Raw genomic sequence first — 27,621 nt, 5'->3', positions numbered from 1 at the left:
GAAGTCACTGAGCCCAGAGCTGGGAAGAGATGTGCGCAATCAGCTTTCAGGAGCCCATCAGAGGTACCCTGCACAACCCCCACCCCTCCTGCACTGTCCGCCTCCTCGGAGTTCCATCTCTTACTTTGCAAACATCTGGTTATCCAGTAGGATTAGTTTGCAATGCAAGAGTAAAGTTTGGCACGTTACTCTTTATGAGTTGTTTGGAATCCCAGAAACCATCCTACAGAATCAGTATAAAGGTACAGGAGAGAGAACCAGGGAGAAATCCTAGTACTCATTTCCCAGTTTGTGAAATGGAGTAAGAATTGAGACAATGTAATCTTTGAGATCTTGCTATTCACAGCCACCCCAGTGTAGGTACCACTCCCCAGCTGAGTTTAGCTCAGAGCCTTTATCGAGGTAGGCACGGGGAGTCTGAAGAATAAGAGGTGGTCTTTGTGCTTTAGAAATTTACAACTTGACCCCCACTTTGCAGAGAAACTGAGGCACATGAAAATTAATTACCACGGTTAATGCCATTTGACCAGTCTCGGCCAGGTGTAAAAACAGCAGCCTATGGCAGCTTATTCAAAGCCCTGTTTCCTGATCACTCATCAAAACCTGTCCCGCTTTCTATAATATAAGGACCCTTGGATCAACTGTGATTTGTTTTCCTGCTGTGTCTTATATTTTAAAGACAACAAAATGTTTACTATTCATCAGATAGAACTTATATATGGTAGAATGATAAAGTTTATCCCCTCCCCACATCTATTATTATTATTCATTATTATTTTAAATTGCATTTTAGGGTAAAAGCAAGATAAAAGAACTAAAAAATACTCTAGTCAAATGAGGTAAGAAAGGTAAAAATAACCCTCAAAACACACGACACATTCAAGTAACAATTCTTTCAACAAGTGGTAACTGCTTCTTTAGTCTTGTTAAAACCAAGTCTAGAACTCTAAGTATAATTAAAAAGACATCTGCTTAGGGGAAAACCTATGAGCTTTCCAGTCTGGATCTTGGCTCTGTTACTTTACTAGTTAAATGATCTTGGACAACGTTATTTAATTCTTCTTAGCCTCAGCTTCCTTATTTGTGAAATGGAAGCAATAATGCCTTCTTTTGATCATTAATTTAAGGATTAATGATAGTGTAAGTAAGATGCTTAGGATAACGTCTTAACAAATAGCTGGAGAATAACTGGTGATGGTTACTCCCATAATTATTATTGCATTTAGAGTCACTCATACGTGTATCAGAGTAGGTCAAAGTCAGAGTATATTTCAGGGCTCATAAATGTATTACCAACTTAACCAGGTTTGGAACTGATAACACATGTACTGTCTTGTTTACAAATATCACATAGTCTCCTTTTTTATTGGCACCAATGGCTATTTGGTGTGATCTTTATATTTATGTAAGAAAGCTAATTATCAAGTCTAGGTGGTTTGACACTTTAATGCTAATATTGATCATCTGCTGTATGTGCCAGACTTTAAACTAGGCACCCTGTGTAAATTATCCTCTTTGGTCTTCATAGAAGTCCTTGAGGTAGTCACTGTTATTAGCCCATTTTACGGATGATGAAACTAAAGCTCAGAAAGGTTTTATGCTCAAGGTCACAAAGCAAATATAGAGCTCATAGCTGTACCTGTCAGAGTACAGAGCCTGGCTCTTAACCAGGACACGTCCTGTCTGCCTCTCTGGAAGAATTTTAACAGCCCTTAAGTGAAGTGAGAACTGCAGAAATTTGAAGAACATTCTATTATCTGCTCCTCTCCTGTGTGGGATGGCAGGAAGCCCTGCTCCAGAGGCATCGTGTGAAGATCAGTCTTTGAGATCCAGACACTGTCCAAGGTAGGGTAAGGGGACACAGCCTTTGAGACTGCATCTCATCATGTGTGAAATAGAGAAAATAAAAATAATACTTCCTTTATACTTTGTTTTAAGGATCATAATTAATGTGCCTGGAATTACAGTAAATATTAATTTTTTCCATTTAATAGGACCTCAATTGTGCCAGTACAACTCACTCTGAAATTTGAGCTGAAATGAAATATATATATCTATGTATCTATATGTCACATCTTAGAAATAATCTCATTCAGTTCATTTAGCAAGTTTTCATTGTGTATCTACCATATGCCAGATATTCTTTGAGGTTCTGGAGATACTGCAGTGAACAGAAGAGACAAAAACTGCTACCATGATAGAGCCAGTGCCTTAAAGTGGAGAGGCAGACCATACACGAATAAGTAAGCAGAAATACAATGTGCCAGTTGTTGAGAAGAGCTATGGAGAAAAGAGCTTTTTTTCTCACACATATGACATATAGTAGTTAGCAAAATACAATGTATCCTTAAAGTGATATGCTCTCCCTAAAAAATGAATTGGTAAAGCCCAGCAACCTCTTAAAAAGAGATGGTAGACTCAAGGTGGTTGCTTGCTGAGTCTGTTACTCCAACAACATGGATTCACTATAAATTACCTAAGACCTCACAGGTTCTATAAACGGGAACACACACATGCCCCCAGAGAAGGGGCAACAGCGGATAACTATGTAAAGTTTTACAGCAAAACCGGCTGCATCCAGAGGACAGAGACTGGGGCGGTGTTTCTTAGCTCTGGATCTGACAGCCCTGGGATCAAATCCCACCTCCACCACTTCCTAGCTTTTGACCTTGGACAAGTTAACCTCTTTGAGCCTCAGTTTCATCACCTGTGGGATAACCACAGTGCCGACCTCATGCATTGCCGTGGGGATTACATAAGACAGTGAACGTAAAAGACTGATTATAGTACCAGCACATGGGAAGCGGTCAGTGTGTATCTGTCCAATAAATAAATAAACCCATTCACTGAGTGATCTGGGCTACTTTTGCTTTGGGAGCAAGGACCCACTTTTCAAAAATCTTTCTAATGTTGACATAAATAGTTTGCAGACACATAAGAGTTATGAAACTTTTTTTCTGCTTCTTTTCCTTTCTGCTACAAACCTATTTATTATCCGCTGTTTGGGAAATGCCAGTCTTGGTAACTACGCTGCGTATGTTTCTCTGATTACACCAGTATAGTTTTGCAAAGATAAGCATTTAATTTCTGAAGGAAAAAAACAGCCGTTCAGCTAAAAATATTTCTGTCCATAACAGATCCAAAATTAATATTACTTTTTTTTAAAAGGTGAAATTGTTTCAGCCAAACTTAGTGCTCAGATATTAATAGGAAATGCCAAAAATGGTACAGGCATGTAAATGAAAAGATTCAAAATCAACCAGACTTTATGGCAGAATTGAACATCAAGATGAGGGAATAACACATTTAAGGTCAATTAATCTACAATAAAGGAGGCAAGAATATACAATGGAGAAAAGACAGCCTCTTCAATAAGTGGTGCTGGGAAAACTGGGCAGCTACTTGTGAATGAAAGTTAGCACATTCTCTAACACCATCACATACAAAACAAACTCAAAATGGATTAAAGATCTACATGTAAGACCAGATACTATAAAAATCCTAGAGGAAAGCATAGAACACTGTTTGACATAAATCGTAGCAATATTTTTTGGATCTGTCTCCTAAGGCAAAGGAAATAATAGCAAAAATAAACAAATGGTACCAAATTAAACTTAAAAGCTTTTGCACAGCAAAGGAAACCAGTGACAAAACAAAGACAACTTAACTTGCTGAATGGGTGAAAATATTTGCAAGTGATATGACCAATAAGGGGTTGATATCCAAAATATACAAAGAGCTCATACAAGTTAACATCAAAAACACCAAACAACCATATCAAAAACTAGGCAGAAGACCTGAAGAGACATTTTTCCAGAGAGGAAATGGTGGATGGGCAACAGGCACATGAAAAGATGTTCAACATCTCTAGTCATAAGGGAAATGCAAACCAAACCCACAGTGAGATATCACCTCTCACCTGCCAGAATGGCTGTCACCAAAAAGAACACACTTAACAAGTGTCGGCAAGGATGTGGAGAAAAGGGAACCCTCCTACACTGTCTGTGGGAATGTAAATTGGTGCAGTCACTATGGAAAACAGTATGGAGGTTTCTCAAAAAACTACCATATGACCCAGCAATTTCACTCCTGAGTATCTATCTGAAAAAAATTAAAACACTAATTCAAAAAGATGCATGCACTCCAATGTTCACTGCAGCATTATTTACCACTGTTAAGATACGGAAGCGAACAAAGTGTCCATCAGCAAATGAATGGACACATGTATGGATGGACTTGGAGGGTATTATGCTAAGTGAAATAAGTCAGCCAGAGAAAGACAAATACTATATGATAATTGCTTCTGTGTGGAATCTAAAAAATACAACAAACTACTGAATGTAACAAAAAAGCAGCAGACACAGATAGAGAAAACAAACTATTGGTTATCAGTGGGGAGGGGCAGTAGAGGGGTACGGGATTAAGAAGTACAAACCATTACGTATAAAATAAGCTACAAGGATATATTGTAAGGGATCTAGCCTTTTTATTATATTATATTTTATTACAATTTTATAATAACTATAAATGGAGTATAATCTTTAAAAATTATGACTCACTATATTGTACACCAACTATACTTCAATAAAAAAATTCCAACCAGAAAAAAAAAAAAAAGATGAGGGGGTAAGCGGTAACAATCTGTCTCCAAACACTACAAATATACTGCACACGCATTAAAACCTAGAACACTAATTATAACTTTGAAGAAATGTTTGGTTTTTATTAAACTAAGCTCAGAATAGCAGCTTCTCTTCCACCACAAATAAAACTATAGCTAGCAACAACTTTTTATAGCAAGTAAGTTTTGCCAAGGAAGGTTTAATTTGGGCCCATCATATATTAGGAAGTTGCCTTTCCTTTCCCCGTAGGAATCTCCAACCCCAGAGCTTCATTGTTTTACACTTTTTATTTTTATTTTTCCATTGGAGTAAAAGTTGCCAGTGAAGAGCTGTGGTGCAGAATACTTGTTCATCTAAGGATTAAGTTCTGCTGGCCCAGGAAGAGTTTGGGTTACAACACACATCCCCATCTGTGCATGTCTACGTATTTCTTGGAGGCAATGAATTGTAATCTTCAGTTTGCGAGTAAGGTTATTTTTAAAAGAAGCTGGTAGAGAGCCAGGTCAAAATTTCCCAGCAAAAAGGTAATTCTAGACGATGAATTCTAGCACAGAAAATTATTTCTCTGCAGAGTCTAAAGAGAAAAGACACTTGCTTAACCACACCTAAGTTTAGCTCATCTATAACATCCACTCAATCTTTTTTCCCCCTTTATTATTATAATTATCCTTTTGCCTGAGGAGTTGGTGCCTGACAGATTTATCTCTGAATGACTGTAACTGTAGGGACTTTTCAGGGATGAGTATGCAGTCATTCCGATTAAACCAAATTATTTATATGCTAATTAATTAAACTGAAAAACAAAAGCAGGCCAAGTGTCACCTAAAACGTTCCTAACTCCAGATCTCTTTGGAAAAGAAATTGTAGAAATAAAATTTCTAAGAATTGATGAGGCCATTCTTCAGGAAATTATTGCTCATGCCTTTGCCAACAATGAGAGTGGATTCACCTGCTGTTTTGTGATAAGAAGTCTGATTGGTTGGTCAGGAAGTACGGGGTGTTAAGAAGCCCTTACGTATCAAACTGAAGTCCTTCGTGTAGTTAAGATACATCCTTTCTAATTCCAAGTGGTGGTTTTTAGCATGACTTGAAACTATCCAACAACCCTAATTTTATATCCATATATATCTTTATATTGATATTAATATAGCTATATATCTTCATATATAATTTATCTTTATATAGAGATTATATATGTATAATTCATGATATACAGACAGATTTTATATATATATAGAGAGAGAGAGACTTAAAACAATTTTGAACCCATGTTGTATAGTAATTTTCACTGCTATGTAGTTTAGCCAGATCTGTTGTACAAACACAGAAAGAGGCGGAAGGAAAACGGGCTTGTTAAGTGACTGCCCTGTTTCTCAGCACACATTGTGCATTGCAGATGTTCGTTTATATCTCTCATGTTACTTTATAAGATATTAGAAAACCATCCCGATGGAACTGATGAAAAAAGAGTTGGAACTTGTGAGTAGCAGCTGGATGAAGGGAGCACGAATCCCCCAAATCCTATGGATATAGTGTACTTTCCTTGATGTTCCTGCCAAAGTGAGGCTGGAAAGCTAAGGAAATCAGCAGGAGATGTGCCAGCACAAAGCTGCTACAATTCCTAAGTTTCAACAACCTTGCTTGAAAATGATGGCAAATAGCTCATTTTTTTTAAACCAGTGAATCTCACAAGTGAGTGTTTCATCAAATCGCTTACAGAAAACTGAGACAAAAATCTGACAACTACCCTAGTGCATGACTTATCATGCAGACATTCAAGTAGAATCCCTTTTGTCTGGGTCTTATTTTAATATTACAACACAGATTTGTGTATCTATGTTAAGATTCCTATTTTACAGGAACTGTTGGGAATTTTGCAATTACAGACTCAGAAGATTGAATCAGGACAAACAACAGAATGGTGGACAATAAAATTGGTTGTGGATAAAAACTGAGCTTAACAGTCACAGGACAAGAATTGTGCCTTTGACCCAAAATGTCCTTTTCCTTCTTTGTCATCCTGGCGTATATAGTACTCTTCCTTCAACCACTCTGAATCCAGTAATGTTCATTCTTCAAACCCTGATCAAAGTTCTTCTCTATCCAGAAAAGTTATCCTTTTTGCATTACCCACTTTGTATACATGAGCTTGTTTATTCCCCCAAACAACTCAATATGTTAAAAAAGAATTACCTCTTTTTACAGAAAAGTGTGACTTGAGAGGTTAAGACTCTTGCAAGTTGATTGAAAGATTTTTTTAAAAGCATCAAGAGGTCTCATTTTTGCATAGCATTAAGGACTAAATTATATGAAACCCTTCTTCCAATAAAATACTTCCAATTGTTCTGAGCTTCTACAGGCTAAGAGATGGAACTAAGACCAAAAGAATTAACCCACTAGCACTGAAATCCATCAAGAAAATTGTTCTGTCATCAAGGTGATGGAGTAGGGGTAAAGATTTTGAGGGCTTTTCTACTCCTTACACAGTCCTGGAATCTATGAAGATAAGAAAGTAGAAAGTAACATAAAAGTGATCTTAGGAAAAAAAATCCTATTTTTTCAATAAATTGTAAGAGGGAGAGAGAGGGAGAAAGGGAGGGAGAGAGAATAGAAAGGAGAGAGAAAAGGTTAATCTTTGAGTAAAAGAGATGTAAGACATACAGGAGCCACCTGCAGTACGCGGATCTTCTTGGGATCCTGATTTTGCAAACTGTGAGGAAATACTCATGAGTGAATCATGAATATTTGAACCCTGATTTGATCCTATTAAGAAACTGTTAACTTGTTAGGTGTGATTGCTATTTTGATTATTTTTCAGTCTTCCCCTTTTGACTTATACAGGGAGATATTTATGGATGAAATGACAGAATTTACTTCAAAATAACTCAGTGTGTGGTGTGTGGGTGTGGAGGGAGTACAGGAATATACCAGTGAAGCAGCATTGATCATCACTTAATAATTACTGAAGCTAGATGACAAAAACATGGTCATTCATTATACTATTTCATCCACTTTTCAGTATGCTTGATACTGTCCCTAATAAATAGGTAAAGAGAAAAAAAAGGTGGCTCTTGGATCATGATCAAGGGGACACTTGGCAAGACAAACTGTCTGGAAGGGTTACCCCCTCAAATGGCCCACACTGAATTATCACATATAAAGCCTCGAAAAAAATCAACTCACAAACTAATTATAGCAAACATATGAAGAACTTGCAATTGCACGCATCTATGCGTGTGTGCGTGTACACACACATCCTCCCTCTCTCATGTGAATTTCAAATAGCAGCACTAACATGTAGCGCCTATAAAAAAATTCAATATATAACTATACTATTTGTTCACAAAATGATTTTATATTATGTATGTGATTTGTAACTATTTTTACATAACCATCTACTGTGAATATATCTGAATAAATAAATAAACATTAAAAAGTACATTCTAAATAAACAGATGTGAAAGAAGGAATAGGAAACACAAAGAAAGAACAGGGCACTTTAAAAAAAATACAAGGAATATATTTTAAAAAACCCATCAATAACAACAAAATAGGAATTCTAGAAATGAAAAATAAAAGCATTGGAATTAAAAACTCAATGGACAAGTAACAGGCAGATTAAACCCAACTGAAAAGGAGAATAGTGAACTAGAAGATAGGGCTGAGGAAATTACCCAAAATACAGCACAGAGAGATACACGGAGATGAAACATAACAGAGAGGCTGAGAAATAAGGAAGATAAAACAAGAATGTCCAAACATTCATCTGATAGTAGTTCCAGGAGATGGGACTAAAGAGTTGAGGGAGACAATATTTGGAAAGAATAAATAATGGCTGAATTTTTTTCAGAATTGATGAAAGACACAAAAATGTTAGATTCAGGGAACATAATAAGTCCCCAGTAAGATAAATGATAAGAGAATCCACATATAGGCATATTGTAGCTACACCACAGAGCACCGAAAACAAAGAGAAAGTCAGAAAGGCAACCAGAGGAAAGGAGCATGGTATCTATAAAGGAACAAAAATGAGGTATCTACCAAACTGCTCAACAGCAATAACTAAAGTCAGAACACAATGCAATGAGAGATATATTTTAATGGGAGAAGACAGCTATTAACCTCAACTAGAGAAATAGTTTATAACCATTAACTTGTATGTAGTTATTAAGCAGACTAAAGATGTTAAATGAAAATGGGAAGAAAACAAGGAGAAATAAACTCACATGATGTTGGGAAAGCTGAACACACATCACAGTAACCTTCAGATCAAGCTGAAAAACATTAGTAAGAATGTAGAAAATTAAACAGCACAATTTAAAAGCTTGTTTTTCTCAGTTGAATACGGAACCCCAAACTTCAAAAAGAAAGAATCCACTTTTTTTTTTCCCAGCAGAAATGGAATGTTTATAAAAAACAGCCACACACTAGGGCACAAAGTAAGTCTCATATAATAGCAAAGAATTGATAGTGTGAAAAGCATGTGAACTAAGCACAAAAGCAACTAAGCTGAAATCAATAATTAAAAGACAATCAGAAAAGGCATTGGAGAAGACCCAAATAAATGGTGAACTAGTCTCTGCTCGCATAGAAAGTAAAAACTGAATGAAAATACCAAAAATATTTTTCTTGGAACTCGAGAAAGCAGTTCTAAAATAAATATGGAAGAAAATATGGCTAAGACTCAGCAAGATGATTTTGAAGAAGAAGAAGATGCGGGTGGGGAGGAGGGGGGTGGGCTGCTTACGCTGTCATCTTGACAATGAGACACATCGCGGTGCTGTTTTAATTTGGACAACGTGGTATCAGCACAGTGATAGACAAAGAAAACAACGGAATTGAAGAGAATCACAGACGCAATCCTCAAGTCTAATATGGAAACTTGATAGATGAGATAAATGGAAATAGCAGATCAGTGTGAAACGGGCTGATTATTTATGTGCTTGGTCAATTAACATTCTAAAAATAAAATATGGACACTACGTCATGTCCCTATGCAAAAAGACCACATAAAGATACAAACACAAAAGCAAACTCGCAACATTCTCAGACAACAATACAGAAAAATATCTCTTTGACCTTGGAATTGGGAGAAATTTCTTTAAAGTATATCAAAGCACATACCATAAAAAGATTAATATATGCAAATACATTAAAATCAAATCTTTTTCACAACGAAGCCACCATAAACAAAAGTAAAAGACTTGGTATGAACAAGGAGAAGACATCTGCAGTACCTAAAACCACAAAGCTTAAGTGACAAAGATAACAAATCTTATAAATCGATAAAGAAGAGAGAAACAATCCATAGAAAGTATTTGTTGAATAAATAAAGGATAGAAAACGAAATAAAGTGGTCAATAAACATATCTGTTCAGCTCCAGTAGTAATCAGAAAAACATGAAATAAAATAAGGTGTCACTGCACACAAAGAAGATAGGAGAAAATTAAAACTGTCTGCTATTCAGCTATAAAGAAAGAATGAAATTTTCCCATTAGCAGCAACATGCATGGACTTGGAGGGCATTATGCTAAATGAAATAAGTCAGACAGAGAAAGGCAAATACTCTATGATATCACTTACATATGGAATCTAAAAAATACAACAAACTAGTGAATATAACAAAAAAGAAGTAGACTCACAGATACAGAGAACAAAGTAGTGGTGACCAGCTGAGGGGACGCAAGACGGGCTGGAGGCGTGGGAAGTACCAACGACTGGCTATAAGACAAGCTTGAGGATGGACTGCACAACACGGGAATACAGCCAATATTTTGCAATAACTATAAATGCAAAGTAACCTTTCAAACTGTATACACAATTTTTTTTAATTAAAAAAATTTTTTTAATTAAACTTGTCTGACAGTAACAAAAGTTGGCAAGCATGTAGACTGATGGGAACTCTGACTTACTGGGAGTATAAATTAGTACAACTTTGGGTTTGTGGCACCGATGCCTCTATCTTAAGGCCCAATCATTCAATTCCTAAGAACATTCCTTAAGAAACTTTGAAATACATGCATAGAGAGCCATGGAACAGAATGTCCATTGTATCACTGTAATTGCAAGGAAAAAATAAATCTTTTGAAAACAACCTAAATTTCCATCAACAAGAGAATAAATAAGTAAATTGTTGTGTATTTCTATCGTGAAATATAGTACAGCAAAAATGAATGAATGGTATCCAGGAATTATTATAAATAAATCTCAAAACCAATACTGGACAAAAATGATATTATGCTACCGTTTGCATAAAATTTAATACATAGAAAACAATATCAATTATTGGATATATCCATATTAAAAAGTATGAAAACAAGACTAAGCATGAAAAACACCGAATTCAGGAGAGCAGGTACCTCTGGAGAAGGAGGGTGAGGCAGGAGAGTGTGATTAAGAAAGGAAACAGGCAACTTCAATGTATTGCAGTGTTTTCTTTCTTTAAAAAAAAACAAGCAGTTATGACACTATATTAAAACTTGATGAACCTGGGTATACGTAGGAAATTGTTTTATTATTCTGTGTGTGCTATTATATACTTAGAAATTTTCATAATGAAGATCATAGGATTGTATAAAATTTTCCATATTTGTTGAAACCCACACAAAAATAAAAATCATAACCAAATTTTTTGGAAAACAGTACAGCCAGGATTCTACCCACACTGTTTGCTCCAAAGCGGGAGCCCCTCCTCCTACAATTTCAGGCCCCCTCTCCTGGCCTTTATTGACCCTCCCCAGACGGAGTTAATCACACCTTCCCCTGTGCCACGTTCCTGAGGGCGCCACATTAGCCCCTGGTTTTTCAAACAGCACTGTGGTTGGTTGAATGTGCGTGTCCTCTCCCAGACACAGCCCCTGTGGGCCATGCACTGGGCACATGGACAGACAAAGGGGGAACGGCCAGATGAGAAAGGTTTCTGTGTTACAAGTCCCTCTCTCTTCCATAGGCTTCTGTTCTGTTGCTTCCCAACCCCCTGACTCACCCTTGCGGTGACTTAGCAGAAACTAATCACCAATAGATTCTCTAAATACCTACTTTTGCAAAATAATCCATTTGCAAGGAATATAAGAGAAACAAAATTGCGTCCTAGCCTTTCTCAAGAATCCACACAAAGTGGCTACGTGTTTGTGGGAAAAATAAATAAACTATGGTTCATTTGCTTCACTCTGGGATTTTTCAAGTCCTCAGAAGCGAAAGGCATCCTGTAAATGTGGATTTAGCCTACTCCGGAGGTGTGGGTATAGGCCGGATTTTATCGTCCAGGCATAATCAAGCAGGTCCTCAAAATAGGTCCCACTTTATAAATGACTGCGTGGATAATCCTACATGACTACCCCTGGGTCCATATATCTGAAACAGTCCAATAAATAAAAAAAATTGATGAAATGAGACAGCATATAAAAATTATACAGTAAAATATAAATTCAATTATAGAACATTGTAACAGGAGCATAAATGAGAGAACCATCCTGTTCAATCTTGAAAAATATTATCAAGTGGCTTTTCTAATTAAGAGCATTTTTTAACCAATAAATAAATAAAACCATTAAAACAGGATATAATGGGACTTAAGTAATATATGGTAACATTACTTCTTTGAAAAGGGTTTTGTCCTTTCCATCATGAGGAGGTCAGTGTCCCCAGACAGCCTGCAGCCTCTCCCGCGCTTCTCCTCTTCCCTTCCATGGCAACATGGGTTAGCCAGACACTGAGCTTTTTGTGATGTGTGTGTGAGGATGCGGAAGAGGGGAGCGAGGCTTCAGGGAGGTCTCCAGGTGGAAAAATCTGTGACGCACTAGATTCGAGGGCTGAATGAGAATTATTTATTGAGGGCTCTCTAACACAATAGTTACGGCCACCCTGTGTTCAGATTTTTAATTATATTGGGTCTCGGAGCCCTTAACTGAGATCGAAACCCATTCAGAGGCATCCCAAACTACTTGTTCATGAAAAGATTAAGCGACAAAGCTAACCTGTGTGGGCTCGATCCTTCTGTTTCAGGATCGCAGCAGAATTCAGAGTAGCCGAGCATGAGAGACAGGCATAAACTTACTGAGCGTGTAAGCTGTACCTGAAAACGGTCAGATTCTGTCTTCCATCCCTACGCAGTCATGGATAAGGTATTTTGCGTTGATTGTACAGCGCTCACCTAGTGGAGACCTGGTCCGCCCTCTCCTGCCTGGGCTGCTGCCCCCCTTCCCCGGAGGCAGGGACGGTGTCCTGTGCTCTTCTCCCTAACTGAGCGGCACCCTCCTCCCCCCAACAGAAATGATGATGGCTCAAATGCTGTTCCCTTAGCTTAGAAAAGGCCTCCTTCAGAGCTTTCCTGGCACAGCTAAATGGCACAGCTAATGGCCTGATATGTGTGCCACACCTGCTACTTGAGAAGGAAGCTGGTAAGTGGTATTTTTTCCCCTGGTAATAAAGTGAAAATTCTCTCGCTAGTCAGGGTCTAGTTAACACATTAGCAATTCCCCCTCTTTTCTTGTCACCTGTCATTATCTTCCACACGAGAGAGAGGCCGTGATAACAACCTATCTCAAAGCAGTGAATGCAGAATCAGACGCTTTGAAAATAACAGTGGAGTTGGATGCCCCTAAGCTTCCTGGAGGTCTCTCCCAGCCCCCTGGCGCTCCCAGCCAGCAGGGGAGCTGCTCATCTCTGCAACAGAAGCCGGCCCAACAGAATCTCTTCAGCAGAACGTAAGGATGCTTATCTGTGAAACCATTTGCTTTCTAAAGTCCAGTGATTGACCGGCCTTTTGCCAGAGTGCAGGAAACACAGCCCTGAAGCACACCCCTGGCTGCATTAGGCACAGGATGTGGCTCTCACAATCTCAGATCTGAGAGCATCAACTTTAAATATGCTCAAAAGTCAAACCAGAGATATTACAGGCAGCCTCTGGAACCACAGCCATGCCTTTTTTTGTTGTCGTTCCTCATTTTGGACTGGGACTGGACCAAGCATTGAAAGGCAGCATACTGGACAGTTTTAGGCAGTCTTCTCTTGTCTTTCCCTCTGGGATGGTTTGGGTTTGTGCAGTACTCGTTAAAGTAAAGCAGAGCCCAGTTCAGGATTTTTAAGCTGGGAGAACAGAATCGGATGAGAAGCCCTTGATGGCGAACCAAAGAGGGGGTGGGGGATCTCCACCAGGAGCTGCACCCTCCTGCTGGAGGCTGTGACAGCCTGAGGCCCCAGGTGGGACCACGACCAGGGTTTTAATCTGAACCACTCCACAGAACAAAGAGTGTTAACCTAATTTTCAGAATCATCACCCAAAATAAAAACATCAGCTGCATATTATAAAAAAGACCTGAGAGGTGGCTTCCCTTGAGTTCTAGGAAGACCAAGCCTGAGATCACTGCCCCCAGAGGCCAGAGGGCTCATCGAATTGCTGAAAACCTGAGCATCCCTCACTGGCACAGCTCAGCCACCCACCCTCCCCTCCGTGCCTGGAAGCCAAGGTGTCATTTAGTTAGATCTTGACAGCGACTCACTCCAGGAGCAGTAAAGAAAGGCGGAGATTTACTAAACGGTAGGTGCTAAGCCTTAAAGAGCTAAGACAACAAATGAAATGCCTAAGCTACCCTTAGAATATTCACTTAGAATATTCACTGACGGAATCTACTTTATTTTTACTGAAATCTGACAAGAGAGGCCATCTGCAAATGTATGGGAAACAGCCTCCTCCATACGTTTCACCACCAACAGCAACGAGAGCCACGCCACCCCGCTGGGCTGCCAAGGGTCGCTTTACTGGCTCAGAACCCTCATCAGAAATGTTCAGACGCCTCGCTATTCCATGAAAGCCAGAGGGCCACAAGCTGAGAAACATACTCAAGAATCACCACGGTGGTTGTACAAATTGATACCCCTCACTTGAAGGGGCTATGGAGTGAATACTGTAACCCTCCCGCCCCACCCCGCCCTGGAAATTCATATGTTTAAGCCTTAATCCTCAATGTGGCTGTATTTGGAGACAGAGCTTTTAGGAGGTTAAATGAGGTTATAAGGGTGAAGATTTCCTCTTCGAAGAAGAGGAAGAGAGAGATTTCTTCCTCTCTCCGTGCACATGCACCAGGGAAGCACCACAGTAGCACACAGAGAGAAAGCACCCGTCTGCAGGCCAGGAAGGGAGCCCTCCCCAGAACCCCACCATGCTGGAGCAGACTAAGACAGAAAGAAAAATGTATCTTGGTTATTGCCTTAGGTGTAAGTGTACACATAGGATTTTTAAAATCAACAGGTTGATCGAGTGAGCTGCCTTGCTGAGGCATCTGACAGTTACTCCTGGCAAGTTTTATCCCAATGCACTGAGATCTGAAGCAGCATACAGATCATCTGAAAGAGGACGTGCCTCTGAAATAGGCTTTTATATGGTTTATGCTACAACTACTGTTCCCAACGTCGATTTTTTCAAAAGAAGTTCGCCTTCAGCTTACGAACTCACTGTAATAAACCTAGACTTGAACATTCACAGCGAGGACTAACTAGAGGCTTAAATATGACATTGTGAGGTCCCATCCAGCTCTGGGTTTTGATGGGCTCCTTTGAGCCGCATTGCTCTAGTTTGCCAGGATCTGGGCCCTAAAAGTGAACTGTACTTTGCAGTGAAATGGTATCTGATTGCAGTTTAATAACTAGATTGCATTCCTATCCCACAACAACGCAGAAATATGCATACCCAACCCTTCACAGACCCTCGTGTGTATCCTTTAAGGTTGATGCCAACCCTTTAGGGTACAAACAGGCAAGGACCCAGTTAAAGAACAGCCTGAACAGAAATGCCTTGGCCAAGGCTAACAGCAAGAAAAAAGCATCCATGTCCTCAGACCAAGTTGAAAGTAGACATCAGACTGGCAATCTCTGAAGCCATTAGGCCAAATGTTAAGTAACCTATGCTGCCGCGTCCTTTGTGGAAGGTAAGGTTGGTCATGTCAACATACAGCATTCAGCCACATCAATCCTAATTTATTCCAATTAGGGGAATGCAAAATAAGTCAAGTGACCTCTTCCTATTTTTTTTTAAAATCCTGTAGTCATTTTATAACGTGAAATAAAATATCTCAACAATGCTAAGTTAACACGCTCTGAATATTTTTGGAACTCAAGAGCCCAAAATGGAGTAATAACATGCTCCTTGTCACTGCCTCTTAATTCTTTTAAACATTATCAATAAACTTAAATTGTTCTGTATTGGAAAAATACAAACTATATGTCATTTCTCGAACCCTGGTTTAAAAATGGGTGTGTACAGGTTCAGACAGAAGCTCTAATGATGGCAAGGTCAGAGTAGAGTTCAGCTCAACACTTACTGGATACTATTACGTGTTGGGGATACATAAAGGCCATAAAGACGCAAAATCTACTTAAAGAGAATTAATGGCTTTACTTTTAATTTGACTGTCCCTGAATTCTATGCACTACTATTTCTAACATAAAAAATAAACCCAAATGATGATCGTCATATCAAAACTTTCTAGAGATGGACTTTCTAAATTGAATATATCCACTCTACAGGACTGAGAGCTATGAGAACCTGTCCCTTCTCCTCCTTATTTTAAAAAGAGAAAGAGAAAGATGATTCAGGGCTGACGTCCTCACTGTATGAGCGCTCCCTCGGCCTTTGCACATTTGGCTTAGCATAAAGAAGCAGAAGTGAAAATACAATCTCCTAACGAGTCTGAGCACCTAAAATTCCACCTTAACGTTACTTATTCTTTATTAGGTATTCCTAAAATTGTCTCAAGGAGCATGTCGCCCAATTCTTGACCCTTTAACATTCACACACTTACTAAAATTAATTTTTGCCAAGTCAATACAATTACATTCCAGTTTTATACTTTCTACGAGAAAGCCACGAACCTATGAGCTAATTCTCCCATTATTTATTATACATATTGAGCGGAGACTGAGTTAGGCCACGCAATTACCACTCCTCAGCCCCTAACAATCCTGTGATAGTTGCTAGAATAAAAATTATTTCCCAGTAGTACCAGAGATGCTCTATTAAGTTTTGGGGGCATTATTAGAAAAATAATGTACTACCATGCAATGTCTTCCTAAAAATATAATTCCAGTTAAATTCTCAAGTGTCAATATACCTATATAGAACACTGACACCATTTTTTGCTTCTTGGTTTGTTTTAGGGTCTTTCCAAAGCCCCAATGCCAGATCTGTCTCTCTCGCAGTTTCTCTTCATAACTATGATCAAATCACTTAGCCAAATCATCATGTCTTAGTTTCTCCACTTATAAATTACAGACAATAACAATATCTGTTCCTTACTTGCTATATGTCATACATCTACCTATGAATTTCAGGATAGATTCTGGTTTTGAAATAAATAACCACTCAATTTTCCCTTTCATTAAGCCAAGAGTGAAAATAGGTTTTAAAAATCTGAATACACCTGCATTTTGAATTCCTTAGAGTAAGTTAACGTATGAAAACTCATTGAAATTCCTGACAGGACTCTTAATCATTACAGATGCACACAGTAAGTTTTATGTGTGACATTAAGGAAAGGAAATATTCTTCCCTGTAAGCCCTTTCCTTAAACTTTCTAATGTGATTAATGTGGTGCACATCTCAGGAATTTACTTCCAGCTACATGGGGTCTGGGAGCAATGGAGCGAGAGTGAGGAAAACGAAAAACCACAATCAGGCAAATAAATCCCCACTTTTCCTGGGAATACTCCCTGCAAGGGCCAAGGGACTCACAGATACTAAACATCCCCACTGCGGATGAGGACCAAGAGTTTGCTCTTAAATTGACTTCAGAGTAGAGATGCCAAAGCAAATAAATCACCGTAAGTGAAATCCTCTGAAAGGTAAATGGACTTTAAAAATATTTGTGTAGGTTAAATTTTCTAATCGGAAGTATTCATTACTGTCAGATGTGATAAGGGCACTTGTCCATCAGGGCCTCTGGGGAGGTCCTCCTCGTATATGATGCGTTAGTTTCAGACTAGATGCCCACGCGGCAGACATCCCCAACAAATGCTACCAAATGAAGAAGAATCAGCCAAAGTTTGAACATGCGATGCGTTGCCTAAACCAAAACTGTATTCTTTTGAGTAAGAAGCAAGCAAAGGCCCCAAAGTTCTTAGATTCCTTCAATCCATACACATTTTTCACCAATAAGAATTCTGGAATGATAAGCAAACTTGAATGTCTACTCAAGCCATTGACAGAATAAAATGTAGAGTAAATCTCTATTTCCTAGGATCCCTTGCCCTTAGCCAAGTTCATCCTCAAAGACCCTGTTTCACTTTGTATTGTCCTTGTGGAGTGACTTGAAACACTCAAGTCATGTATTAAGAATTTTGAGGGCAAAATGGCACTTTTGCAGGTTACGTGGTCTCCATAGTGGCTCCATTCTATTTTTTTTTTTTTAACAGAATCTTTGTAATTGAAGTAAAAAGTAACCAGACATCTCTCTGACGGAGAGAGAGGGGAGTCAGAGGAGTCAGATTTCTGGGTAGGTAAGAAATAACCTGTTTATTTTTCTAAAATTCCACTGACATAAATCTCTGATCAGAGACCACCAGTGGCTTTTTCTATAACTAGAAGTTCACTGAATATTCATCAGCTCACCTGGGTATTGGTAAACAAGAAGTTACCTAAGTGAATTTATCCATATTCCTAGATTCTACCATGGGGAGACAGTGAAGGCTACGTCCCAATGTAATGGGACAGCCACCCTTGTAAACGAAGTGAGTACCACATGGTCAAAGGCAACCAGTACAAAGAGAAATAGAAGAGGGGAGCAGGTCAAGCTTTTGATGGGGTAGATAGCTCAAGTGTGGGGGACCTGCATGAACTCAGCTAAATTCCGGAAGCACTGACTTGGCCTCAGCCCCAGGGACTGACCTGTACTGCTTTGGCCTCACAGGTCTACTAAACGGGGCAAACGTTCCTGTAATTCTCTGGGGGAATATATACCAGACCAGAATCACTCCATGTCCCTAGGGAAGAGGACCCTAAGGCGGCCATCTTCCCCAAGTTAACTTTTAGAAACCTCCAGGGGGATTCAGAAAGTACTGGACTCATCTGATACCGCTAAGACTGCTAATAGTAACATGGCCGAGAACAGAGAAAGGTGAGATGCCGAGGTGATGTCGCCTTCAGGGTTCAAACTGGTCTGGGAAATGGAGCAAACCCAAAATGATGGTTCTGCAAGAGATAAAACAGAGCCACTTGTTTCAAGGAATGCCACTACCAGTGACCGCTCCACTCATCGCTAATAAAAAGTGGGAAATCACCGAATGCTTGCTGTGAGCCAGCACAGTTCTAAGCATTAGAACGTGTAGTCATTTATTTAATCCTCAGGACAACCCTCAAAGGCAGGAGATATTATTACCATTTTGATTTTATCAGTAAAGAAATAGAAGCCTAGAGAAGTTAAGTAATCTGCCCAAAGTTATTCGGTGAATAACGGTCTAGCCGGGGCTCCACACCAGGTGCAGTGTTTACGCTTCTGTACTTCACCACCCTGCCTCCCTGTCCTCTCCCTTCCCTGAAAGCTTGGAAGAGTGCCCCAGGACCCACCACAGACAGCGGAACGGGACAACAAGCTCGGTGTCTGTGGGAGACAGCGACACGTAGCCTGCAGCTCTGGCCCGGCTGGGGCTCAGCTTTCCTTGCATGGCTCCCCTAGGACCCCTGTCTCGGGCCATCTCCACTAACTGCTCTGCTCTACACATGCGCTGTTGAAAGAAAAGATGACAGATCTCATCAGTACAGGATTCACTAACAGCAAATTTCAAGTGGATCCCAGATTATAACCTAGAACACTGGGGTGGGGGACAGAACTGGCTGAAAATAATGTTCTGTGTACCACACCCAGGGAGCTTTGAGGGCAATTAGGAGCACATGATGCTCCTACAAGAATCTCATGAAATTTCAGAGTTGCACCATTTGTATTCATTCATGCCTTAAACATTAAGACAAAAATTTTTCCCATCTAATATGCTTTTCTGGTCCTGGACTTTTTAAAGTTGAAATTAAAAAAGGATGGGAAACATATTTGCAAATGATATTTGGAACCATTACAAGAGAAGTTTCATTCTTTTCTCCTCTGAATTCGCCTAGCCTCAAAGACCAGACATTTTTTTCCTCTGAGTATGTTGACAGTCACTGAAGTGACAAAAATACCCAGTATATCTTAGTGAACAGCTATTTTTAAAATCACTTGATTTAGAAAACTCCAATCATGATAATTTCATGGGAATTCTTAGTACACAAATTAAAAGTTTTAAATTACTCTGCAAGAATTTGTGAGTTCAAATACTCTTAATGAGAAAATACCTGCATCTATGCATATTTAATCAGGTGTTTTTAACATCTGTCCCTGAGACAAAATTATTCTGAGGGTTGTTTTATGGGATATAGTTCCTGTGGTCAGAATAGCAGGAATGATGCAACATGAGACGAGGAGCCAGATCTGTCCATTCTGGTCTCATCTGACTCTCACTGTTCACCTCTGGGCCTTGAGAATGTCATTTAACTTCTCTTAGCCTGTGTCCTCACGTCCTCAGATGAGTAACAGTTCCCACCTCAAAGTGTCGTTTCATGGAGCAAATGAAGTAATGCACATGAAAGAGATTTTAGTAAGCCCCAGGCACTATAATATAATATTAAAATTATAAACTAAATGTGGTAGCAGGGTGGCTCAATGAGGAAAAGGCAGGTGTAGTCTGGTGCAGTAAGGAATCAGCTGGGTTGATTTGCCAACTTTGCCAACCCATGGCCCTCGGCAAGTCTGCCCTTGGTTCTCTCATGTGAGAAACGGAAGGATGGTAACTCTCCCATAAGGCTGATGTGGGGATCGGAAGCAGTGTGTGTAAGACCTCTAGTGGGACAGGCCCACAGTAGGTGCTCAATAAGTGGCACCCATTTCATATCAGAGAATCCATTTAATTAAGCCAAGTAGGCAGCCGAGAGGTGTTCTGCCTAGAACAGTACGTCCACTAGCAGAGTCCCAAATAGACTTCTGCCACGGCCAGCGCCCTAGCGCGTTAGACTCCAGTGGATTAAGGCTGTGCTTGCTGGATTCGCCTTTCCTGCCTTCGACCGCTCTTTAATAAAACTTACTAATGGAACCTCGGATTAAAAAAATAAACTCAGTACTACCCAGTGTGGCCACTCCCAAGTACAGGCCTTTTTCCCAACCTGATTTTCTAGGATGAACTTATTCACTTTTTGCTACTTCCGTAGGCACAAGGGTGGGGTCCGCGGGCGAGGAGAAGGAAAAAGCCCAAGTGAATCTGCTCTTGTCATCGAGGATGGTCAATGTGACAAAATAAGCAGTCTGGGCCTCGCCTCCCCAGCTCCAGCGCGCTAGGGCCAGGCCTGTCGGAGGCGTTCGGAGCGACAAGCAGAACAAGGGCACGCGCCCCGCCGCGCCCGGCCGGGCGGCCGGGCAGACCCAGTGCGGCGCGGGCATCGGACACCGGACACCGAGCGGAGCGCGGGTTAGAGGCGTGGAGCCGGGGAAGGGCGCATGCAGGTGGGTTAGTGGTAACTCGACCATGCGGCGTGGCATTCCTGTCCGGCAAACGCGCTCAGGCAAAACAGACTCGATGCTTACAATGATCCCAGCCCAAAATGGAGTGTCTCTGACTAGCAGGGAGGAGCTGATGCCGGCCATGAGAAAGCCCACCACGGTCACGGCGATGCCCAGGGCCAGCTGCAGCAGCGCGAGCAGCAGCGGGAACCGGCAGCCGCAGCACTTCCGGGCCTCCTCCTCCCCGCACTCCTTGGGGGCCCCTGCGCCCCTCTTCGGCCCCATGTCGTCGGGCCCCGCGGCGTCGGCGGCCGGCGGCCCCCCCTGGCTCCGCGCGCCGCGGCCGGGCCGCTCCCTGCCCATGGCGGCTGCGGGGGCGTCGGCGAGCGCGGCGCGGGGCGGGCCGCCCGGCTCTTCGAGTTACGGAGGCTGAACAAATATGGAAAACATTTGGAGCCGGCCCGCCGCCGAGCCCGCGGGGGCCTCGGGGAGCCCGCCGCGGAGGGGGAGTCGAGGGGGGTCGCCAACTGCCAACGCGCGGGGCGGGGCGCAGCGCCCGCGGGGCCCCGGGCGGGGTTTGCCCGGCGCCTCCTAAACCCCGAGCACTTTAGACAGGCTGCGCGCGCGGGGGGTGGGGGGTGTAATGTGCGCGCGCGCGCGGGTGTGTGTGTGTGTGTGTGTGTGTGTGTGTGTGTGCGCATCTGCCTGTCTGTCTGCCTGTGTGTGGTGTCTGTTTTCCTCACAATTCTTCGATTTTGTTTTTGTTTTCTGAGAGGTGCAATGTAAGGTGATGAATGTTTAAATCATTTAAGTTTAATTAATAGACAATTTAATCCAACATAGGCATTGCTAGGCTCCAAGCTGTGAAGTCGCTTCCAGAAGTCAAATTGTTCTGATTTTCCAACAAAGGCGTGGGCTCCTCTGTTTCTTTTTAAGTTCTGCAATCCAGCTGACAAATCAAGGCATTTTTCCCATTGAGGTATTTGGTTTTGAAATAACTGTTTATAGAGATGCTGGGCTAAATGCGAACTCTCTTACGTGTATTTGTTTTTAAAACGCTTTGAATCGTTTATAGAGAGTCCCCAGCCAGTGTTCGCTAATCTCCACAAGGTGCCTGGGGGGATTATTATACACCTGAGACATGGAGAATTTAACTGAGTCCACATTTGAGTTATTTTCAAAGCACCTACGGTGTGCTAGGAAATAAGGATGCTGGGGGAGGGTATAGCTCCGTGGTAGAGTGCCTGCTTAGCATGCATGAGGTCCTGGGTTCAATCCCCAGTACCTCCATTAAAATAAATAAATATAAACAAATAAATCTAATTCCCCCCAAATTAACAAAGTTATAATTTTTTAATAAAAAGAAGAGAAAAGAAGGATGCTCAAGGTAGATTTGGTCCCTGCCCAAAGTCACTGAATAAATCAATAAAATCAATTCCCACTTACCTCTCCTCAGTAGCACTCAGAGCAAATTTCAGTGAAACCACTAAGAAATGACCCCATCACTTTGGAGTATTTATATCTACTTTAGTATGGTCATTTTTACATTCAGAAAGCTGTATTAAAAAATAAATGATGTTGTCAAGATGCTAAGGTAAAGCCTGCTCTTAGATTGTTTGCTATTAGCTAGTTTGAGGAAACTCTGACTCCCTGCTTTGTCTCCACAGAATTAGGAATCAGTCGTCGTTGGCGCTCCTGGAAAACTGCCAAGTCCCTCCAGAGGTACCTGTGAAGGCATAAAATATATTCTTACTTATTTTATGAACTTCAGTGTTTTCTTTATATCTTACTTCTGGATCAGTGAGAAAAATATGGTCCATGGAACAAATGCAGTAGCTTAAAAAGCAGAAACCAAGCCACACACCCCAGAATTCCACCTAGAAGCAGTAGAAGCCACTCTCACTCTCACAAGAGGAGCAGAGGGGGTGAGGGAAGGTCGTTGTCAGCTTTGGGGCCATTAAACTATTAGAATTTCTAGCGAGAACGGACAAAAAATGCCTGGTGTTACACAAGGCACCCACGTGACGAGTGCCTGACTGAGAACAACCCGAATAACAAAACAGAACAATACTTCGTTTTTCCATGTAAACCTAGAAAATATTCTTAGGAAACTAATGGACTACATGGAATTAATTATTTGTTCTTATGAATAACACAGCTACCAGTTACTGAGTATCTATCCATTCTGTTACAAGCACATGCTAGATGCTTTACATCCTTGGCTGTTAACTCCCTTCAACCACCTTATTATAATTATCATTTCTACTTTTAAAGATGAAAAATTGAGTATCAAAATTAAGTAACCAGATTTTTAAGCTATTTATCTAGTTAGGGATGAGAGAGGGGAACCAAGTGTGAACTCTTGTGGATTACCTGTTTTATTAATTACTTTCAGTAGATAAACAAGCGAGTGGACTGTTTAAATCATTTGTGATTTTAAACAATTTAATGAGCATAGGCAGTATTTCATCACAGAGTCAGCTATTAGCCTTGAACCTAAGAGTACCTGAGTACTTTACAAAAAAAATATCTTGAGCCACCACCATAATATATACGGGAGTTGATTGAGACCGTTATTTCTATTACTAATTTGTAACTAGATACAAACGCTATTTGCTGACCACACTGCTGGGCTGTCAGTTAGTTAAGGATAAAATATTCTTAGCCTTTCCCTCAATGCCTTATATTAGATGTAAGTTAGAGTGGGTAAACAAAATAATGAGATATTCCTGTAGGTTTGTCTTTTAAGTTTCAGGATCAGTGTGGCTTACAATTTTGTGCATAAATTTTTCTAATAAAGGCTTACTTTTAATTGCCTAGCGGAGACAAGTTACAAATGAAATCAGTAGCAGTGAACAACTGCCCAGATAAATTGTAATCCTTTGAGTCTGATTACAAATGCCGACTTCAATTTTCAACTTCCAGCGAAGAAGGGCAGTAGCCAGGGGAGCCTTGCACCTGCTCGGATTCCCAATTGCACGCTTGAATCTGCCTCTGAAGGGGCCTGGCCTCTGGCAATACCACAAGGTGATAGTGCTGAGAACGGTCTTTTCACTTCATTGATGTGGGGAAGTAGAAACAAAGAGGGTGAGAGAAGTTGTCAAAAGGTTAGTGATAAAGAGAAATCAAAGGGTCTTTAAGGACAACAACCAAAAAAGCTCTTCGTTTAATATATCCTTTCCATGGAAAAAAAAAATCACCATTTCCAGCTCATCACATAGTTTAACAGAAATGAACAGGATTTTTTAGTATTCATAAATTATAATGTCTCCATTTTATAGGTTAAGCAATGACCTCTTCAGATATTTATATTATCAAGAAAGGCAGAGTAGAAAAAAACGTTTTCAGATACTCCACCAGCTGCTCCCAAAACTCAACACTGACAGACATGATAAATTAGAAATTGCAGGAGAGTAGTTAATATATGGTTTGAGACTATTCCGATAATAATAAAATTAAGCATAGTACTTTTTATGTTTGCTGTATCTCAAATTCAGAATTGTTTGGATGTATTTAGTTCAAAAGTGGGAAGATAACTCTCTTTAAAACCAGTGTCATTAACAAGATGTCCTTAGGAAATACAACTAGAAATAATTTCTAAACCAATGTATTTCTGAACACATGGTCTTAGGTTCACTAAGAACAAGAAGATTTCATAGGAAAAATTATTAGTGTCAAGGTCTCTGTCAAATCTCTTTAACATGTAATTAAATATATTTAACTGTTCGATTAGATGTGATTTAAAGAAGTATCAAATACTCTACAGAAAACAGTTGAGAACTCACTTGTGAGATGCAACACACTGGCATGTATGCCTTACTGGCCTCCACATCTAAAATGACCCCAGGGACATTGCCGATCTGTACGTTTGTGTGTGTGTGTGTGTGTGTGTGTGTACAAGGGATATTGCCGATCTATGCTATTGTGTGTGTGTGTATGTTTGTGTATGTACAACGAGTAAAAGAGAATCTCTAATTTCTTTCTATTTTCTTCATTTCTATGTCATTAATTCTAAGTCTGTCTTGTGGCTCAATTTTTTTTCTCAAAAGAATTGACCCATGTATGATTTTTGTACAGCAGTTTGTGTTTTCAAGTTAAACGTCATATGTGCAGTGTACTCTTTATGGTCAACAAAGACTTATAACTTTCTCATTCTATAAAAAGTCTGTAGAGATGATAATTATCAATCCTTTCCTAATGCAGTCTGCCCCTTTATATGATGTTATTTATAATATCAAATTTTCCTGCATGTAATTTTGTACATGTATTTTTGTCTATATAATTTTCATGTATACTGCATGTGATAAGGTAGAAATAACTAAATTTATGATAACTAAGAAATACAGGGAGAAGAATGGATAAACAGTGTAGTGTGTGCAGACAGTGGAATACTAGTGGAATGCTAATAAGAAGGCTAAATCATTGATACAGGCATGAATCTCACTAACATTTGCTGAGTGAAAGAAACTAGACACAAAAGAAAACATACTGCATAATTCTGTTGATATAAAAATAAAAAAGGCAAAATCTATGATCATTGAATTTAAAAAGTGATTGTGGAGTTGGGATGAGAGAATTGGCCAGAAAGGAACAGGAGGGGACTCTCTGGGATGATGGAAGTCTTCCATAGCTTGGTTTGGGTGGTGGTTACGTGGGTGTAAATGATGGTGAAAACTCACTGAACAACACTTGAGGTCGGTGCATGTTATTACATGTAATGATATCTCAATTTTTGAAACGTAATAAAAAGAGAAATAGAGGAAACCACTGTATCTCCGTCAGTTTCTGACAATGGAAAAAGTAAAGAGTTTTTTTAATCTAAATTATCTTGCTAAACTCTCTTCATTTCTCTCCTGCCATAACGGTTCCTCTGTATTAATTATCTATTGCTGTATAAAAAAATCACCCAAAACTTAGTGGTTTGGAACCACAGTAGTTCTTTATTATTTCTTGGTTTCTGTGAGTCAAATACTCAAATAGGGTACAGTGGGGATCATTTGTTTCTTAACATTTTCTGAGGTCTTAGCTGAAGACTTGAAGACTGGGCCTGGAATCATCTGAATTTTTGCCTGGGGCAGGAAAATTTGCTTTCAAGGTGTCTCACTCCTCTGGCTGGCGAGCTGGCTGCTTCCCATGTGGCCTCTCCGCGGGGCTGGTTGAGTGTCCTTAAAACATGGTGGCTGACTTCAACAAGAATGAACGATTAAGAGACTGAGAGAACAGGATAAAACTTGTCCTTTTTATGATGCAGCCCCAGAGGTCACCTAGCAACACTTGAGCCACATTCTCTTCTTTAGAAGCAAGTCAGCTCACATTCAAGGGGAAAAGAATTAAGAAGCCATCTATTCAAAGATGGAGTACTACAGAATCAAGGAGTATCAAAAACGTGTTTTAAAACCAACACATTTAGGTATCACCACATCGGGCTATGATTGATACACAAAAAAAATTGCACAAATTTAATGTATATCTCTTGATGAGTTCGACTTTTTACTTCACAGAGAAATGGCATTTATGCTACACATTCCATGGCTTCACCAAAGAATCCCAAGCCTAGCTAAGGAGCCCAGACTTCTTTCCTTAGCTCTAGATCTGCAAATGTAAATACCAACTCACAGCTCCACTGAATATCCCAGATGTAGCTCCGATTGACCCTGTCCTTGAACTCCACTGAGAAATCAAGTAAGATAAACACAAAGTGTCCACAGACCTGAGCGGCAAGCTGGTCACTGGTTGCCTTTGCCAAGAGCAAGCCCACACAGAGTTTCAAGATTACGGTGAGTTTAAGAGTGAGTGGGAGGTGATGAAGGGGGGTGGGGGCAGGTATCTATGGAAAAGCTTAGCTGTGAAGGGAAAGAAAGGGGAAAGAGGTAGCTAAAGGGATGATATAAAGTTGAGGAAAAGTCTGCTGCTCTTTTTTTGGACAGCTAATCAGGTAAGTTTCTTAAGGTGGGAGAATTAGTCAGAAGGGAAGTCCCTTCACAGGCTGAGATAAGAGGAAAGAACGTAAGACTAGATAAAACACAGTTAAGTTGGCAGGTGTGGGAGGAAGCCAGTTGAGAGAATTCATATCTTCTGGCCTCTTTTAGGATATGTATACAATGAACATAATACCAACATTCTTCTAAATGATGCAGATTTTAGATACATAGCCATTCTCTTTCTGTAGCCTGTCCCACGGCACATTTTCTTGTTATAGCTCCTAAGTATAGGCAAGTTTTAATGAAACTACTTCATTTTCTGAAAAATTTCTCTAAAAGAACAAAAGCATAGTTTTCTATAAATTACAATAACAATGATGTCTGGCATGTATTTTCATAGGTTACAAAGTATTTTATAGGTTACAAAGTACTCAGATTATTACTCTTTAAATCTAACCAAAACCCTATGAAGTCAGTTTCTTCAGTGGTTAAGTGACTTGCTCAAGGCTACATCTTTTCTTCTTGCTGTAAATCCAGTACTATTTCCATTTATATTTTAGCTG

The 27,621-nt window shown here is 40.1% G+C and overlaps 1 protein-coding gene and 1 long non-coding RNA gene across 3 annotated transcripts in view; one reads left to right on the top strand and one right to left on the bottom strand.

Annotated features, from left to right (window-relative positions):
• Positions 1–21,544, bottom strand: part of SSPN (sarcospan) — a 37,660-nt gene extending 16,116 nt beyond the window's left edge. The window contains exons 1-2 of one of the 2 annotated variants that reach the window (XM_074357909.1): positions 21,222–21,544; positions 8,849–8,896 (exon numbers count right to left, since the gene is read on the bottom strand). In XM_074357909.1, coding sequence (XP_074214010.1) covers positions 8,849–8,896; positions 21,222–21,500 — 327 coding nt within the window. In that variant the 5' untranslated portion in view covers positions 21,501–21,544. The remainder of the gene's footprint in view (positions 1–8,848; positions 8,897–21,221) is intronic. The other variant, XM_074357910.1, reaches the window with a different exon arrangement.
• On the top strand, positions 19,393–27,109 carry LOC141575953 (uncharacterized). Its single transcript, XR_012504098.1, has 3 exons — positions 19,393–21,140; positions 21,981–22,116; positions 22,805–27,109. It is a non-coding gene; the product is annotated as an uncharacterized LOC141575953 (long non-coding RNA).
• Positions 27,110–27,621: the final 512 nt, after the last annotated feature.

The sequence above is a fragment of the Camelus bactrianus genome, chromosome 34 (genome assembly GCF_048773025.1).
Source record: "Camelus bactrianus isolate YW-2024 breed Bactrian camel chromosome 34, ASM4877302v1, whole genome shotgun sequence".
In the NCBI taxonomy this organism is placed as follows: domain Eukaryota; kingdom Metazoa; phylum Chordata; class Mammalia; order Artiodactyla; family Camelidae; genus Camelus; species Camelus bactrianus.
This window is presented reverse-complemented; position numbering and strand designations above follow the sequence as displayed.